General features: G+C 48.9%; 1 protein-coding gene across 1 annotated transcript; it reads right to left on the reverse strand.

The window, feature by feature from the left end:
• Positions 1-13,112: 13,112 nt before the first annotated feature.
• LOC132390483 (NACHT, LRR and PYD domains-containing protein 12-like) lies at positions 13,113-16,436 on the reverse strand. The gene is made up of 4 exons (XM_059963089.1): positions 16,271-16,436; positions 15,803-15,973; positions 15,336-15,503; positions 13,113-15,171 (listed from the first exon to the last, which is right to left on the reverse strand). The coding sequence occupies exons 2-4, from the start codon at positions 15,898-15,900 to the stop codon at positions 15,084-15,086; spliced, it is 354 nt and encodes a 117-aa protein (XP_059819072.1). The 5' UTR covers positions 15,901-15,973; positions 16,271-16,436; the 3' UTR covers positions 13,113-15,083.
• Between the last annotated feature and the right edge of the window lie 301 nt (positions 16,437-16,737).

The raw sequence follows: 16,737 nt of genomic DNA on the forward strand, positions 1-16,737 counted from the left end.
GATTCTCATTTAAAACATCCCGATGCTGGTAACTGAAAGTGTCTCATTTGTATCTGATAAGAATTAGCTCGAGGTAAAAATAAAATGTATGAATGCGCGGAATGGGCCGGAGGGAACAGTATTGAATTAGGACAAGCGTCATTTCAATGTTACAGAAACCAGACTATTTGCACCCAACATTGGATCTCAGTAAAGCAGCAGAGAGCTACGTTCAATAACATCCTTATTCCATATTTCCCGATCTGTCAAACTGTATCATGTGAAACAGCGAAAAAGAGGGACAAAAACTTTTCGAATGCTGCACAACAGCCTCCAAAATCCTCAGCTGGAATTGAGGATAGAAAATATTGTTTCTCAATAATCGGTGGAGGCATATAAATTTCGGAAAGAAGTTACATTGCCTTTCAAAAGATCCTGTGTTATTTTCGCTTACGTTGTGTTCTTCCATTTATTTCGTGATCGGCAGTGCCACTCAGCTGTACTGGAACCTCCTCAATTGACCAGACACCCCTCGGCAATAGAAGGCGATCTTCTATTCCCATTCCTGTAGACATTATATTCGATGTTACCCCTTCGATATGCCTGGTTACGGAAATCAGCCCTTACAGGAGTCAGAGATCAACGCCTAAATATTTGAGAACCTTCTGTGAAAACTAATAAATAAGCACACGATGTCTTCCTTTTCAAACTGATTTTATTAAATCGTGTACAGGTGACTCGCATTCACTTTCTAGTTAAATCTAATATGGCTCGTATTTTAAGGAGGCGATACTCTCACCAAAGCTCCACAGCACGCCCAGCAAACCCATCCCCAAAATGGCGGGATTCCGTGACAACTGATTGACTCAGGTTATTAACAAGCAACACGAGAAGCTGATTCTCACCTGGTCTAAAGCCGACTGAGCCAAAGCAATCTCGCATTTCCCTTCCACAAGCTTCAATGTCACTCAAACCTGTCGAACTGTCTGCCTGATTTATTGGATTTGATGGATTTTGATGTTGAGGGATTTCTGTTAAGTCCAGTCCCTGTAGGCTTTTGGAAAGCTAAGAAGGATGAGTTGTCGGAAGTTGTTAATGCATTGCATTATGACGAAGGGGGAACTCCGAATGATAATAATGGAGCACAATATTTTTACTAAGCGCTTTAGTGAAAAGGAGGTGGAAATGTTTCCTCTAGAGGTCCAGACCTGTCTGGAAGAGATGAGGATAGAGATAATTAAGTTAAGGGTGGAAGAAGCACGGAGACGCAGACTGGGAAGGGAAAGACAGAGACAATTCGAGAGGAAGATGTGGCAGTTTGAAGGTCCAGTGTTGGACCCTCATGATTTATATAGCCTGAAAGAGTTGGTTGTAGTTGAAGATTTTAAGGAGTGTGTTCCCGATGATGTAAGGGCATTCCGTGATGAAAAGAATGCCGCTACCTTGAGGGAGTCTGCTGGGTTAGCAGACGAGGTTGTTTTAACCCGCAAGGTTGAGTTTACTCCCGATGTGAGTTGCCCAGAGAGTAACTGGGAGGATCAGGGGAACTTGGAATTTGAAGCTGGGACTGGTATTGATATCCTAGAAGAGGCAGGTGTCCCGTTTGCCTGTGTTCAGGTTATGGTGGTATCTGTGGGTTCACCGGGTACTGAAACTTGTGTTGAAACTCAAGAAAGCTCTGAGGTGTCTGATTTGGTCAAAAGGGAATGCAGTCCTTTTGGGTCAGATGGACTTGGTTCAGTGAGAAATCGGTTAACCCTGGCACCAGAGGAAATTGAGGATTCTTAGTCACTTTTGTCAGAAGGTGTTCTAAAAGCTAGTGATCAGATGAAAGCTGGCGATGTGAATTTCATGGACAATATTGAGAAAGGGGCTGTTGTTCAAGATTACAATGTAGAGAAAAAGGATTGTTTTGTTTTTGGGTTTGAGAGGCCACCTGTCTGGGTTACTGTGGGGACCAATCGAAGTAAAGGTCGAAAAAGCGGATTTGATGGACGGTTTGGGAACTTTCTGAATGTAAACATGGTCTTTCTAAGCTTAATGACAGTGCTGAGTGTGGTAAACATTAAATTGGCACCTGGTCAGGGTGAAGTCAATTTAACGGTTCAGCTGACGAGTAAGCTTGTGGCTGCTGAGGACCCGCCTACAGATTCTGAAGTTTATCCCGCCTGCGCAGTCACCCGAAGCACGGTGAAAAGGGCGGCTGGAAAAGGCGCTGAGGTGTCTGCAGCAGACGTGGATTAAGCTGAGACGTTTTTACCGACCCTGTATCGGAAGGGGTTAGAGGATGAGATGAAAGAGGATAGTGGAGTTGAGTAAGGAGAGGTGGTGGATTTACCATTGGCGAGGAAGGAACTTATAAAAGAGCAGAGACGTGATGAGGAGCTTGTGGCGTTGAAGGAGAAAGCTCTCTCTGAAGCGGGATTTAAGGAACCAATGGGCTACTATATGAAGGAGGGGGTATTAATGAGAAAGTGGAGGTCGACCACCGTGCCGGCAGATGAGGAATGGGCGGTAGTACACCAGTTGGTGGTTCCAAAGGTTCCTCGGGACGACATATTGACCCTGGCCCACAAGATACCCCTAGGTGGACACTTTGGAGGAAGGGAAACGGTACATAGGGTTAAGCGGAACAGGATTGATGAGTCTGTGGGGTTTAACCCATTTGAGATTGTTTTCGGTCACAGGCCTAAGGGCCTGGCCTTACTTAAAGTTAAGTGGTCTAACCCGACAGTGCATGTCAATGTGATTGACTATGTTTTGAAATTCCGAGAGAGGCTTAGCAGGATATGTGACCTTGCCAAGGAAAATCTGCGAGACTCCCAAATTAAAATGAAGCAGTGGTATGATAGACGAGCACGTGAACAGGTATTTCAAGTGGGCGATAAGGTCTTGGTTCTGTTCCCATTAGTGACCAACCCCCTGCAGGCGAACTTCCAAGGTCCGTACAAGGTAATTAAGAAAATACACTCGCTGAACTATGTTATCGAAAGCCCTGACAGGAGGAACCCGAGCCAGTTGGTACACGTTGATGTGCTGAAAGGTTACCGTGATTCAAAAGCTGTGCCAGTCGGTGAGGTCACGAAAACAAACGAGGCTGTAAGGATTGATAATGAGGGGCCCGAGCATCTGAATAGATAAACATAGTGCCCACCAGACTAGAGAACTCTGTTATTTTGGCCAACTTTGCTGATAAGGTCACGCATTTGAAGCCTGGACAGAGGGAACAGCTGACAAAGCTAATTAACCGGCATGCAGATTTATGCCCAGACGTTCCGAGGAGATGTGAGGGAACAACATATGATGTTATTGTTACTTCAGCCCAGCCTATTAAGCAGCGCCCCCCCCCCCCATCGGATGAATTTGGAGAGGAGCAAGCTAGTGGAAAAAAGAAATTGAACATATGCTAACTGCTGGTATTAATCAGAAATCTTCCTCAGCGTGGACATCTCCATGCGTGGTTGTCCCGAAACCTGATGGTAGTGTAAGGTTCTGTACAGATTACAGGAAGGTGAATGCCATCACAAAGACTGATGCTTACCCTATCCTCAAGGTGGATGATTGCATTGATAAAGTGGGTAAGGCGAGATACATCACCAAGATTGACTTGCTAGAAGGATACTGGTGTGTTCCTTTAGTTGACAGGCTCGAGAAATTTCAGCATTTGTCACTCCATCAGGGTTATATGAGTATAATGTCTTGCCTTCTGGAATGAAAAACGCTCCAGGGACATTTCAGAGAATGGTTAACTCAGTGATTAAAGTATTAAAGAACACAGGGGCTTACATTGACGATTTCGTGGTGTGGAGTGATACGTGGGACGAGCACATTCAGGCTGTGGGAGGAACTGTTTAAACGAATATCTGCAGACAATCTCACAGTGAACCTCGCCAAAAGTGTTCGGCCATGCCAGGTTCACATACCTGGGGTATGTGGTAGTACAGGGGCAGCTGTCTCCTGTGCAGGCGAAAGTACAGGTCATTTCTGAAGTCCCCGTACCGACTGATAAGAGGGCACTAAGAAGGTTTCTGGGAATGGTGGGGTACTATCGAAGTTTTGTCAGAACGTTGCGGATATTGCCCTCCCTCTTACAAAGCCCTTACAAAAGGATGAAACGTTTGTGTGGAGCAATCCTTGCCAAGAAGCCTTTGAGAGGCTGAGAACTGTACTATGTTACCACCCTGTGTTAAAAGCATCTGACTTTTCGAAACCCTTCTCCCTGGCAACTGACGCAAGTGACGAGGCTGCAGGGGCAGTCCTACTGCAAAGAACTGAGGAGGAAATTGAACACCCAGTGGCTTATTTCTCTAGGAAGTTCAATGTGCATCAGAGATATTGTAGAAAAAGAGTTATGGTCACTTGTTCTGGAGTAACAGCATTTTGAGGTTTACATTTGTCCGGCACAGAAGCCATTGATAGTTTATACTGATCACAACCCATTTGTATTTTTGACTAATATGAAGAATAAAAATAGACAGTTATTAAGTTGGAGTCTGGTGTTATAAGAAATTGATATTAAAATACGACATGTAAAGGGAACTGACACTGTCATTGCTGATTGTTTATCTAGATGTTGGATTTGAATTTATATCTGTGTTACTCTGTTGGTTAATGACTGCATCTGTATTATATTAGATTCTGTAATGTGCCCTACTATTGAATTCCCCCCCCCCGGTCAAAATACTTTTAACGGTAGGGGGTGTTATGTGTGATGAGAAAACCAGTTGGAGATGGGGTTCAGAGTTGACCCCTCTGTGAACTATGCTGCTAACAAGAGAGAGAGGGATGGGGGTTGGGGGGGTGGCATCCTGTTGCAGATGGGAGAGAGAGAGAGAGAGAGACAAGGATTAAAATGGACGATTTAGTATCATGGCTTTTTCGCTAATTGTTGACTTTAACGCCAAGGACATTTGGCCTGTTTGTGTGGATCCCTGCTGACACAGCAGAGTGATGCCAAGTGCCTGCTGGGACAGGAGGGAGTGGCCAGTTTGATGGACATGGTCAGTTGATGGATGGCTGATACCCCGTCAGGGGCGATAAATGACGGGTCTGCTGAGACAGGAGGTTGTGGCCAGTTTGATGGACCTGGTCAGTTGATGGATGGCTGATACCCCGTCAGGGGAGATAAAGGACGGGTCTGCTGAGACACCGGGAGACACGTCACGAGACACTGCAAGAGTGTTGTGCACCCATAGGAAGGTGGGGGCTTTGAGGAACGAATCGGGAGATCGGTCACAAAGCTCACAGCGTGACGGCAGGACCGGTGGGGGTTTGTGTGTGTGTCCACTCATGCCAGAGTGACGAGTCCACCACGGAAGAACGGTCCAGCAAGAACGGAGGGGTCATAACCGAATGACCACATCAGTACAACGGAACAAGAAGACAACGGAAGGTTTACCTGCTGCAGCTGCTCACATCCCGCTCACTCTCTCTCTCTCCAACGTCACAACAACAACTACCTCGACTTAAACTGAACTGAACTGAACTCTGTATTATCTTAAGACTATTCATTTACCCCTAGTCTGCGATAGAGCTTGGTTTTGATTCTTATTTCTACGCTTCTGTATTTATCATTGCCAACCTGTTGTATATGTATATTTGCATTTTTGATACTGTATTACTTAATTTACTAATAAACACTTTTAGTTACAGTACCACCAGACTCCAACGTATCATTAAATTTCTGCTGGTTTGGTAACCCGGTCACGGGGTACGTGAGAATATACTCACTTTGCCCTGTTTTCTGTCCTTGCTCGTATGAAGGTGGTTTACCTATTCATGCAAGTACTTCTCTGACAATAGATGTGTAACAGCCTAATGTAACATTGTATGGAAAAAACAAGATAACACTGACATGTTTTCTACGTTTAAAAAGGCGCTTTATTAACGCAACAGAGTTATTCAGTCTTTCAATGTTCGTCGCCAGCCGGGTCAAGCTGTGGTTGAACTCCCTGTCGGTTGCTGCCGTACGCTCCAGGATTTGTTTTTTTTTTAATTTTTAAGTTCTCCTGCAAGTGAGCCAACAGCTGTCCGTCGGTTTAAGTTTTTCTATCTGTAACTACACAAACGCCCACTTCAACGGCGAGATTCGACACCAAACATGTCGCTTGTTTTCGGGAGACGTGTCCTGCGCATGCGCAGCAGGAAGAGATTCGCCGAAATCTCCGTTTCAGTGTGTATAGAGAAATTTTCAAAAACGCATCGTGTGGACGCCTATTGTTTTCAAAATTATCCGGTCTACTGTGGATGTAGCCCAAGAGTTAGCAATGTTACGTATATATAGAGGCATAAATAAAGTTCTCAATCTCATTCAAGCTCAGGTGGCAGGAGTTACAGTCTTACGATGGCATGTAAGGATGTTCCGTTCACTCCGCAGAACTGAGGCGAGAGAGAGAGGTATTTGTAATCCGAATAAACAGGTGTCGCTGATCTTCCCGTTGCTCTCCGAATCCTACAGGTGAGCCAAAGGTTGACTACACTAAGGGTACCGTCTTCAGGTGGTAAAACTACTGACCCAGTCAGGGGTTAAACACTCCGGTAGTTCCCACACTGTGACAGCCACTGGTCCAGTTCCGCGACGTACGAAGGAACTCCAACAGTAATTTCCCTTCTTCAGTGAACTATCACGCCCAGACAAGGGTAAACACGCAAGTGGTATTCACAATGGCTTCCCCCTCACCAGAGAACCCACTCCTGTGGATTAACGGTGTGACAATCACACTTCTGTATTCGAACGGAATCGAAATCAGCCCTCACAGGCTACTTGGAGTGAGAGTCAAACAGTGATCTCTTTGTCACTAGGTTTTCTCTGTTTCAAACCTTCCTCTCCTCTCTGCAAACTTCTTCCGGCTGCAGCACTTGTGAAAGTCATTTATCAACACTCTGGATCGATCTCCACTCACCCCTTTTAAACTGCTGAGAGTTTAAACCAGCCACCCCACACACTGGTGTCTTTCATTGACCGAAGCCATCTCGACTCTGACTGTGTCCTTGTGTATTGCAACTCTACAAATCTCTGGTGAGACTGCACTTAGAGTATCGTATTCAATTCCGGTCACCTTATTATAGGAAGGATGTGGAAGCTATGGAGAGGGTGCGGAGGAGATTTACCAGGATGTTGCCTGGTTTTGGAGAACAAGTCACATGAAGTAAGAGTAGCAGAGCTGGGACTTTCATCTTTGGAGTGTAGAAGAATGAGAAGGGACTTGATAGAGGTCGACAAGATTATGACAGGCATAGACAGGGTGGATAATCAATCCCTGTTTCCCAGGGCACCAACTGCAAACACCAGAGGGCATAGGTACAAAGTTAAGAGGGGAAGTTTAGGGCAGACATCAGGGGTAAGTTTTTTACACAGAGGGTTGTGAGTGCCTGGAATGACTTGCCAGGGATGATGGTGGAGGCGAAAACATTAGGGGTATTTAAGAGCTTATTGGACAGGCACATGGATGAAAGAAAAATGGATTTCATGATATAATTTTTATTTATTTATTTATTTTTCTTTATTCTCTTTCGGGAAAATCCTTATCCGTGAAGGTTCGGAGATAACTGGAAGGATTTTTTTTCTCTCACTTTTTAAAATTTTTATCCTCAATTGGACTGCCCAATCTTTCTTTTTCTTTATTTTTTTTCGTTCTTAAATTTTTGCTTCAGTTTAGTTAGTGGGGTTTTTGTTCCCTTTATCAAATAAAAGTTCCAATTTTTTATGATTGCTATGAGGAGTTGTAATTTTTTTACCGTTGTAAATATAACAGCGTAACATTTTACCTGTCTGATTTTGACATTATATACGTTCTGATTTGTATTACTGTTTATATCTTTTATATTATCTGGTTGCTAAACTCCTCCTCTGATTTGTATATTCTTTATTGGAAGATCAATAAAAAGATTGAAAAATGAAATGAAATGAAAAACTGGAGGGTTACGTGGTAGTGTGGGTTAGTACTATTTTTTAAGGATTATATTGGTCGGCACAACATGGAGGGCTGAAGGGCCTGTACTGTGCTGTCGTGTTCTATTCAAAACAAGCCGCAGGGAAAAACATTCATTTTCCATTAGATAACTCCACCTCCCTCACCATAGTAAACAAGTCTTTCTCCCCACCCCCCACCTCACTTCCAATCTCTCTCTCTCTCTCTCTCTCTCTGTTCCTATCTCCTCTTCCTTTCGTCTTTCTGGCTCTCTCTCTCCCCCTCCCTCTCTCTCTCCATCGCCCCCGTCTCTTATCGCTCTCTAATCCGTCCCCCACTCTTTCTTCATCCCTCTCCGTCTCTCCACCCTTTTCAATTCCTCTCCCACTCTCTCTCTCCTCCCGCACCCTTTCCACACACACTCCTTCCCTTCCCCCTCTCGCTGCTTTCCCTGTTCAGTTCGTCTCCCCTCTCTCGCACTTTCACTGTCCCTTTCAAACTTATCTCACTCTTTGTCTCTCCCCATCTGTCTTTCTCTCTCTCACCTCCTCCCCCACCCAGTCTCTTCTCAATTTATCTCTCTCTCTCTTTCTTTACGGCAGACCATCGCCTGCCTGGTTGCGAATGTGATTTGCGCCATCGCTTACATTCCCGCCGACATCCTGTACTCGCTGAACGTCCGCGTATTCCCCTAATCGGGTACTGCTACACCGGATGCCGAATGGTGAGTGTTCCGCCCCGCCCCCAACACACACACACACACACACACACACACACACACACACACACACACTCACACACACACACACACACACACACACACACACACACACACACACACACACACACACTAGCGAGCCAGCATTCACCAACACACCCCCACCTCGCACCCACGGCCTTCCCCCTCTTCCCCGGCGCTACCTCCGAACCCCCCATCCCCTTTGTTGTAGCGGCTCTTCTCTCCTCTCCTCTCCCTCTCCCTCGACCACTTACTCTGGCATCCCGTTCCAGAGACGGACCACCCATCTCCCTCTAAACCTTTCCTATCCGAATGTTGTTAATGTACCTGCCTCGACTACTTCCTCTGGCAGCTCCTTCCACAGACGGACCACCTCTGGATGAAAAAGTTTCCCCTCGGGTCCCTATTAAATCTCTAAAACCTGTGCCCTCTGGTTCAAGATTCCCCAATCCTGGGGAACAGCCTCTGCACATTCACCCTATCTGTGCCCCTCGTGGTTTTCACACCTCTGTAAGGTCCCCCCTGCGCTCCAGGGAGTGAAGTCCCTACCTGCCCGACCTCTCTCCGTAACTCAGCCCCTCGAGTCCCGGCGACACCCTCGTAAATCCTCGTGAGCTCCCGCCTCCGGTACGCGGTGCCCAGTCCGACGGTGGCGGGCATGCCAAACGCCGCCTTCACCGCCCCGTCTGCCTGTGACCCCGCTTCCAGGGAACCAGAAATCTAGGGAAATCTAGGAATCTAGGAATAATGGTGCAGAGTTCCCTGAAGGTGGGATCTCATCTGAATAGGGCGGTGAAGAAAGCTTTTGGGATGCTGGCCTTAAAAAATCAAAGCACTGAGTATAGGAGGTAGAATGTAATGTTATAATTGGACAAGGCATTGGTGAGGCCGAATTTGGAGTACTGTGTCCAGTTCTGGTCACCGAATTATAGGAAAGATGTCAACAAAATAGAGAGGGTACAGAGGAGATTTACTAGGATGTTACCTGGGTTTCAGCACCTAAGTTACAGGGAATCGTTGAACAAGTTAGGTCTTTATTCTTTGGAGCATAGAAGGCTGAGGGGTTGACTTGATAGAGGTATTTAAAATCATGAGCGGGATAGATAGAGTTGATGTGGATAGGCTTTTTCCATTGAGAGAAGGGGAGATTCAGACAAGTTGAGGACATGAGTTGAGAGTTAAGGGGCAACACGAGGGGGAATTTCTTTACTCAGAGAGTGGCAGCTGCGTGGTAGCAACTCCCAGTAAAAGTGGTAAAGGCAGATTCGATTTTGTCATTATAAAAATAGACAGGAAAGGAATGGAGGGTTATGGGCTGAGTGCAGGTCGGAGGGACTAGGTGAGAGTAAGTGTTCGGCACGGACTAGAAGGGCCGAGATGGCCTGTTTCCGTGCTGTAATTGTTATATGGTTATAAACCAAAACGTGGCGTGTTCCATTAATCGTAGGCTAAAGTTCTCCGTCTCTCACCCCTCTCCCTCTTACACCCCTCTCTGCATCTCACCCTGTCCATCTATATCTCTCTGTCTCTGCCCCTCTCTTCCACCTTTCTCTCCCTTCCCTGTCCAATCTCTCATCTCCTGCCTCTCACCTCTCTCTCCCCCATCTGACTCTCATGTCTCTCCCTCTATCAACTCTGCCACCTCTCTTCTTTCTCCCCCTTCCCTACCCTCATCTCTCTCCCACCCACCCCCTCTCTTCCTCACCCATTGCCCCCTTCTCTTCCTCCCCGTCTGGGTCTCCCCACCTCCGCCTACCCCAATACCCACTCTCCCTCACACCTCTCTCTTCCCCGGCCATCTCCACCCATGCCCCTACCTCCCTCTCTCACTCTCCTCTCTGTCTCTCACCCCATTTCTCTCTCTCTCTCTCCCCCTCTCCACTCCTCTCTTTCCGTCTGGCTCTCTCCCTCCTCCCATGCTCCCTCTGCTCTGTCTCTCCGCCAAACACTGATTCTCGCAGAGGTTTGTCAGCGGGATCACGGTGATCCGACTGGTCAACTGCCTGATCTCGCTGGTCCTCATGGCCATCGCCAACTGCAGGGACCTCGAGTGCTGCGCCGCACAGCCTCCGGTGGTGAGTGGGATCTTCCTGTGCACGGGTGTGTGTGTGTGTGTGTGTGTGTGTGTGTGTGTGTGTGTGTGTGTGTGTGTGTGTGTGTGTGTGTGTGTGTGTGTGTGTGTGTGGTTGGCGAGGGATGGGGCATGAGTACAAGAGGTGGGGGAGGTGAACACCGTGTGGAGGGAGCAAGAGAGCGGGAGGGTAGAGAGAGATGGAGGCAGAAAAGGAATAAAAGGGTGCGGGGAGGGGTGGAGAGAGGAGGATAGGGTGGGGAGAGGGGATAGGGTGGAGAGCGGTGGAGAGAGGATGATGGGGTGGGGAGAGGAGGAGGGTGGAGGGGTGGAGAGAGGAAGATAGGGTGGGAAGAGGGGTGGAGCGAGGAGGATAGGGTGGAGCGGTGGAGAGAGGACAATAGGGTGGGGAGAGGGGAGGATAGGGTGGGCAGAGGGGTGGAGAGAGGAGGATAGGTGGGGAGAGAGAGGTGGGGGAAGAGATGGAGAGAGAAGAGGGGACAGAGGGGACTGAGAGAGAGGCTGAGGGTATGTGTCTCATCTCTCCTCACTTTCTCTTTCTCCGCTCCCATCCTCAATCTGATCCCTCCCTCTCCCCCACCCCCCTGCAGAAAATGGTGGTGATCCTCGCCAACCAGCCCGCACCGCCAGACCTCGCCTCCGTCTTCTCCGGCAAGCCGGCGCCCACTCCTGCCTTTGACAGGCCCCAGTGACGACACGTCCCCCTACTCAACGGGACAGCCTGAAAGATTCGGGCCGAGCGATCTGAGGCTCAGCCCGAAAGAAAAGTCAAAGCAGGGCTTTGAGACTGAGGAGGGGAGGGTAACGGTGTTAGCCTCTTCCAGTAGTTACATTCCTCCCCCGTGGGAACCCCCCAGTTCTTGCTCCCTTGTTACGAGACGCCCTCTCCCACCCTCGGCTCCCGTCACTCCTGATACACTCCGCTCTCTCTTCCCTCTATCACCGCCTATCTCACCCTGGCTGGAGGCCATTTTGTGATGGTTACCATTGACAACCGCTCTCGCCGCATCATAGAGTGGGTCAAACCCTTTTCCTCAGCTTCCACTCACTTTCCTCCCTGTTTATTCAATCTCAACTCCTCATCCCTCCTCTCCTTCCCCTCGGTGCCCGATCTCCTGACTCTCCATTTAACCTACTGCCGACAGCCATTTTGTGACAGTGTGAGATCCTCCTTCCCACTTCCTCCACCACGAAGTGTGTCACTCCCTCACACTCATCATCTTGTCACCCTCCTTCCCTTCCTACCACTCGCAAACCCCTTCCCTCCCTCCCCTCGCTCTCCTCTCCCCGCCATATCGATGCTCTGCTTCGTACGCTGGTTGGGGCTGCCATTTTGCGATGCCAGTCTTCACCTCTGCTCATCGCCCTCTCTCTCTCTCTCTCTGTTACCCGGTAATTCACTCTCCTGCTCACCCCATCACTCCTGATACCCTTTCCCCTCTCTGGCCCCTTGCCCATTTTCTCCCGTCATCCACCACATCCTGGGTGGTGAACATTTTCTAATGGCAAATTCTGCTCCCCCACCCAATCCCTTCCCTCCGTCGTTGAGTGAGTCGTTCCTCTCTCCCTCGGTTGGGACACTCAACTCTCCGTCTCATCAGCCCTGGCCGCGTTCCCAACCACCCCCCGCTCCCCCTTGTCTCCGAACACACCCCCTCCCTTCACCACCCATTGATCCTCCACTATTGAAAACGTCACTCCCCACACTGTCCAATCAGACCACTCCCCCCCTCCCCCTTGTCTCCGAACACGCCCCCTTTCTTGCAGTTCGTCTTATTTGTGAAGGAAATGGTCACCACCCATTGATCCTCCACTATTGAAAACGTCACTCACCCACACTGTCCAATCAGACCACTCCCCCCCTCCCCCTTGTCTCCGAACACGCCCCCTTTCTTGCAGTTCGTCTTATTTGTGAAGGAAATGGTCACCACCCATTGATCCTCCACTATTGAAAACGTCACTCCCCACACTGTCCAATCAGACCACTCCCCCTCCCCCTTGTCTCCGAACACGCCCCCTTTCTTGCAGTTCGTCTTATTTGTGAAGGAAATGGTCACCACCCATTGATCCTCCACTATTGAAAACGTCACTCCCCACCCTGTCCAATCAGACCACTCCCTCCCGTCCCATTGCATCCCCTCCCTCCCCGTCCCATCACTCCTGCTCCCTTCCTGTTGTTTCTCTCCTCCTCACCCCGTCTTTATCTTCTCCATGTCGGCCACCAGTTTGTGTCAGGGACTTTCGCCCCTTTGCCTCCGTCCCCTATTGAGTCAGTGACTTCGCCACGCTCACCGTCTCATCAGTCCACTCCTCGTCCCATCACTCCTCTTCCTCCCAAACCCCTCACCCCTCCTCCCCAAAACCCTCATGTATATGTGTATGTGTGAATATCTCAGATATATACATTAGTTTATTCAATGACAAAATTATTGGACTTAAAACATATGTACAACGCCCAAGACAATATAAAACACAAATTAAAATACTGTTATTACAATCAATAACACACTCGATCCCAGGATTGTATCCATGGACACCGCATGTTCCTTTGCCATAGATTCTGAGTGTGACAGTGGCCATTGTAAGTCAGTGTCTCAGTCCATCCCTGGCGGCCACATTAACCAAGGATTCGCCCATTTTAAATCAGCGCGACCCTCCCTCTCTTGTGCTCACTTCTACCAAAGCCGCCACTCCCTCCCCAGCGGCCATTTCAAGTGAAGCTTCGGACATCCCACCTCTCCCGGAAGTTCCGGGAGTCTCCCGCATATTGTGAGCGGCTCCCTGACGCCCGCGAATTATATTCAATCTCCCGCAAATCGATTTTTTTGAGAGGGGCAGGGAGAGGGTGGGAGCGCTCCATGGCAGAGTATTTAAAAAAAAAGAAAATACAAAACGTACTTCACCCCAGACTACACTAAAGTGTACCCCTGCCTAATAGGGGTCAGGAATAATGACAATGTGGCTCGCTGCACTGTTTGCTACAGTGACTTTTCTATTGCCCATGGGGGATTAAATCATTGTTGAGGTGAGTTTAACGGGTGTCATTCGTTCATTCGCATAGCTAACGCTATTTAAACTAGCTGGCTGGCCGCTAAGGAGCTACTCTACTGCAGACATCCCACCTCTCCCGGGAGTCTCCCGCAAATTGATGGTGCCTGCTTCCCTGAAATGAGATTTTGCAGGGTGGAATTCATTGAGTGATGGAACGGTGCAGACGGAACTTCACTGTGTGTTTGGCATTGCAAGTGTGTGATGGGGCAGTGTGGAGGACAATTCTCTCTGTGGCTGGTCCCGGGTGTGAGTAAATTTACAAATGTGAATGAAACAATGTGTGAGCTGCTGACGTGCGGGAATAAATAAGCTGCTCCCGACTCACTCACACTCACACACAATTAACTGACCGGCGACAAGGAGTGACAGTTTGAATAATCAGTCCCGTTTCTCACCGTCACTCTGCATCGGGGAACCGATGATTATAAAATCACACTTCAGGGCCGTGTCCGGGATCGCTGCAGATCCAGGGTCACTGCCGAGGGATTTGTCCATTTAACATCATTATATCGGCCAGGCTGCCGAATGCACCGTCCTCAGCAAAGGGGGCAAAAGGATTCTCTCCCGGGATCATCCCCCCCACCCCGGGACACCGGTGTCCCAGACTGAGCCCCGGACCCCGGGCTCTTCCTGTCCGGGTAATTTCCCGGGGAGTCACGTCGGTGTCTCGTACACGCACTTCCGGCGGAAGCTGTCCCGCCGGACAACAGGCGGAAACACGTCACTGCGGGACCGCTGCGAGCGACGCACACAGCGCGAGGCCCGAGCCGGGTCCGTTAAAACCGTTGGGAATCAGCCCCGGCGCGCGGCCGTTAAAGGTAAGGGCGGGAGTTAAAGGGGAGGGCCGGGGAGTCGGCCAAATGTCCCCATCCCGCGGGCGGGGATGTTCACACATTCAGATGTTCACAGGATCCACCATCAGTCCGGGTCTGGGTTCCAGGTAAGATCAAGGTTAAAGGCCAGATGTCCACAGATCCACCATCAGTCCGGGTCTGGGTTCCAGGTAAGATCAAGGTTAAAGGCCAGATGTCCACAGATCCACCATCAGTCCGGGTCTGGGTTCCTGTAGAGATCTCAGTTCCTTCATCCCGGTCTCACTGAACCGATTCCCCACATTCAGATGTTCACAGATCCACCATCAGTCCGGGTCTGGGTTCCTGTAGAGATCTCAGTTCCTTCATCCCGGTCTCACTGAACCGATTCCCCACATTCAGATGTTCACAGATCCACCATCAGTCCGGGTCTGGGTTCCTGTAGAGATCTCAGTTCCTTCATCCCGGTGTCACTGAACCGATTCCCCACATTCAGATGTTCACAGATCCACCATCAGTCCGGGTCTGGGTTCCTGTAGAGATCTCAGTTCCTTCATCCCGGTCTCACTGAACTCATTCCCCCCCAGCCTGAAACAGATGGGAGAATAAAGATGAAATAAACAGATCACACAACAGTGTCAGTAACAGGGGACCGGGGTTAATGTTTCAACAACACTCACAGACAAATATCACCAGAAAACCCGCAGATCCGCTGATATTTTATCACATTGAACATTAACACAAACACTCACCAGATCCGCTTCAGACTCGGGAGGGTCAGTATGAGGCGGCGGAGACCGGGGACAGATCGGTCTGTCAGAGAGTTGTATCCCAGGTTCAGCTCCGTCAGTGATGGGTTTGTACTGAGAGCGGAGACGAGATCCTCGGCACCAGAATCTGTGAGACCGACACTGTCCAGCCTGGAGATGAGAGAGAGTGAGGGTGAAGGACACAGAGAGACAGGAGACGGTACAAATCCCCAGTGTTTATCAGTAACACAATTACTGATCACATTAATGTTCAGTGTCAGACACCCAGTGACTGTAAACACAATCTCCCACAGCCTGGAGATGGGAGAGAGTGAGGGTGAAGGACACAGAGAGACAGGAGACGGTACAAATCCCCAGTGTTTATCAGTAACACAATTACTGATCACATTAATGTTCAGTGTCAGACACCCAGTGACTGTAAACACAATCTCCCACAGTCTGGTACTTACCCCAGTTTCTGTATTTTACACTCCGGGTTCCTCAGAGCCACAGACACCAGTTTCACTCCTGAATCTCCCAGGTCATTATAACTCAGGTCCAGCTCCATCAGTGATGGGTTTGTACTGAGAGCGGAGACGAGATCCTCGGCACCAGAATCTGTGAGACCGACACCCCTCAGCCTGGAGATGAGAGAGAGTGAGGGTGAAGGACAGAGAGACAGGAGACGGTACAAATCCCCAGTATTTATCAGTAACACAATTACTGATCACATTAATGTTCAGTGTCAGACACCCAGTGACTGTAAACACAATCTCCCACAGTCTGGAGATGAGAGAGAGTGAGGGTGAAGGACACAGAGAGACAGGAGACGGTACAAATCCCCAGTGTTTATCAGTAACACAATTACTGATCACATTAATGTTCAGTGTCAGACACCCAGTGACTGTAAACACAATCTCCCACAGTCTGGTACTTACCCCAGTCTCTGTATTTTACACTCCGGGTTCCTCAGAGCCGCAGACACCAGTTTCACTCCTGAATCTCCCAGTTTATTATCACTCAGGATCAGATCCGTCAGTGATGGTTTTGTACTGAGAGTGGAGACGAGATCCTCGGCACCAGAATCTGTGAGACCGACACCCCTCAGCCTGGAGATGAGAGAGAGTGAGGGTGAAGGACACAGAGAGACAGGAGATGGTACAAATCCCCAGTGTTTATCAGTAACACAATTACTGATTTTTTTCTTCAGCACGACTGGGCAGGTCGGCCAGTGAGAACAGCGAGAAGAGTTTAAAAGGAAGACAGATTTACAGAGCGAGCGTCAGAGGAGCGGGAGACAGGGTAGGAAGGCTTTGGCTCAACGGGGCTTCGGCGATAAAGGGTCGAGGCGAGGTAGGTTATCTGTTTACAATACAGACAGAGAGTATCTGTGTGAGGCTGGGTT

The sequence above is a fragment of the Hypanus sabinus genome, unplaced genomic scaffold (genome assembly GCF_030144855.1).
Source record: "Hypanus sabinus isolate sHypSab1 unplaced genomic scaffold, sHypSab1.hap1 scaffold_927, whole genome shotgun sequence".
NCBI lineage: Eukaryota > Metazoa > Chordata > Chondrichthyes > Myliobatiformes > Dasyatidae > Hypanus > Hypanus sabinus.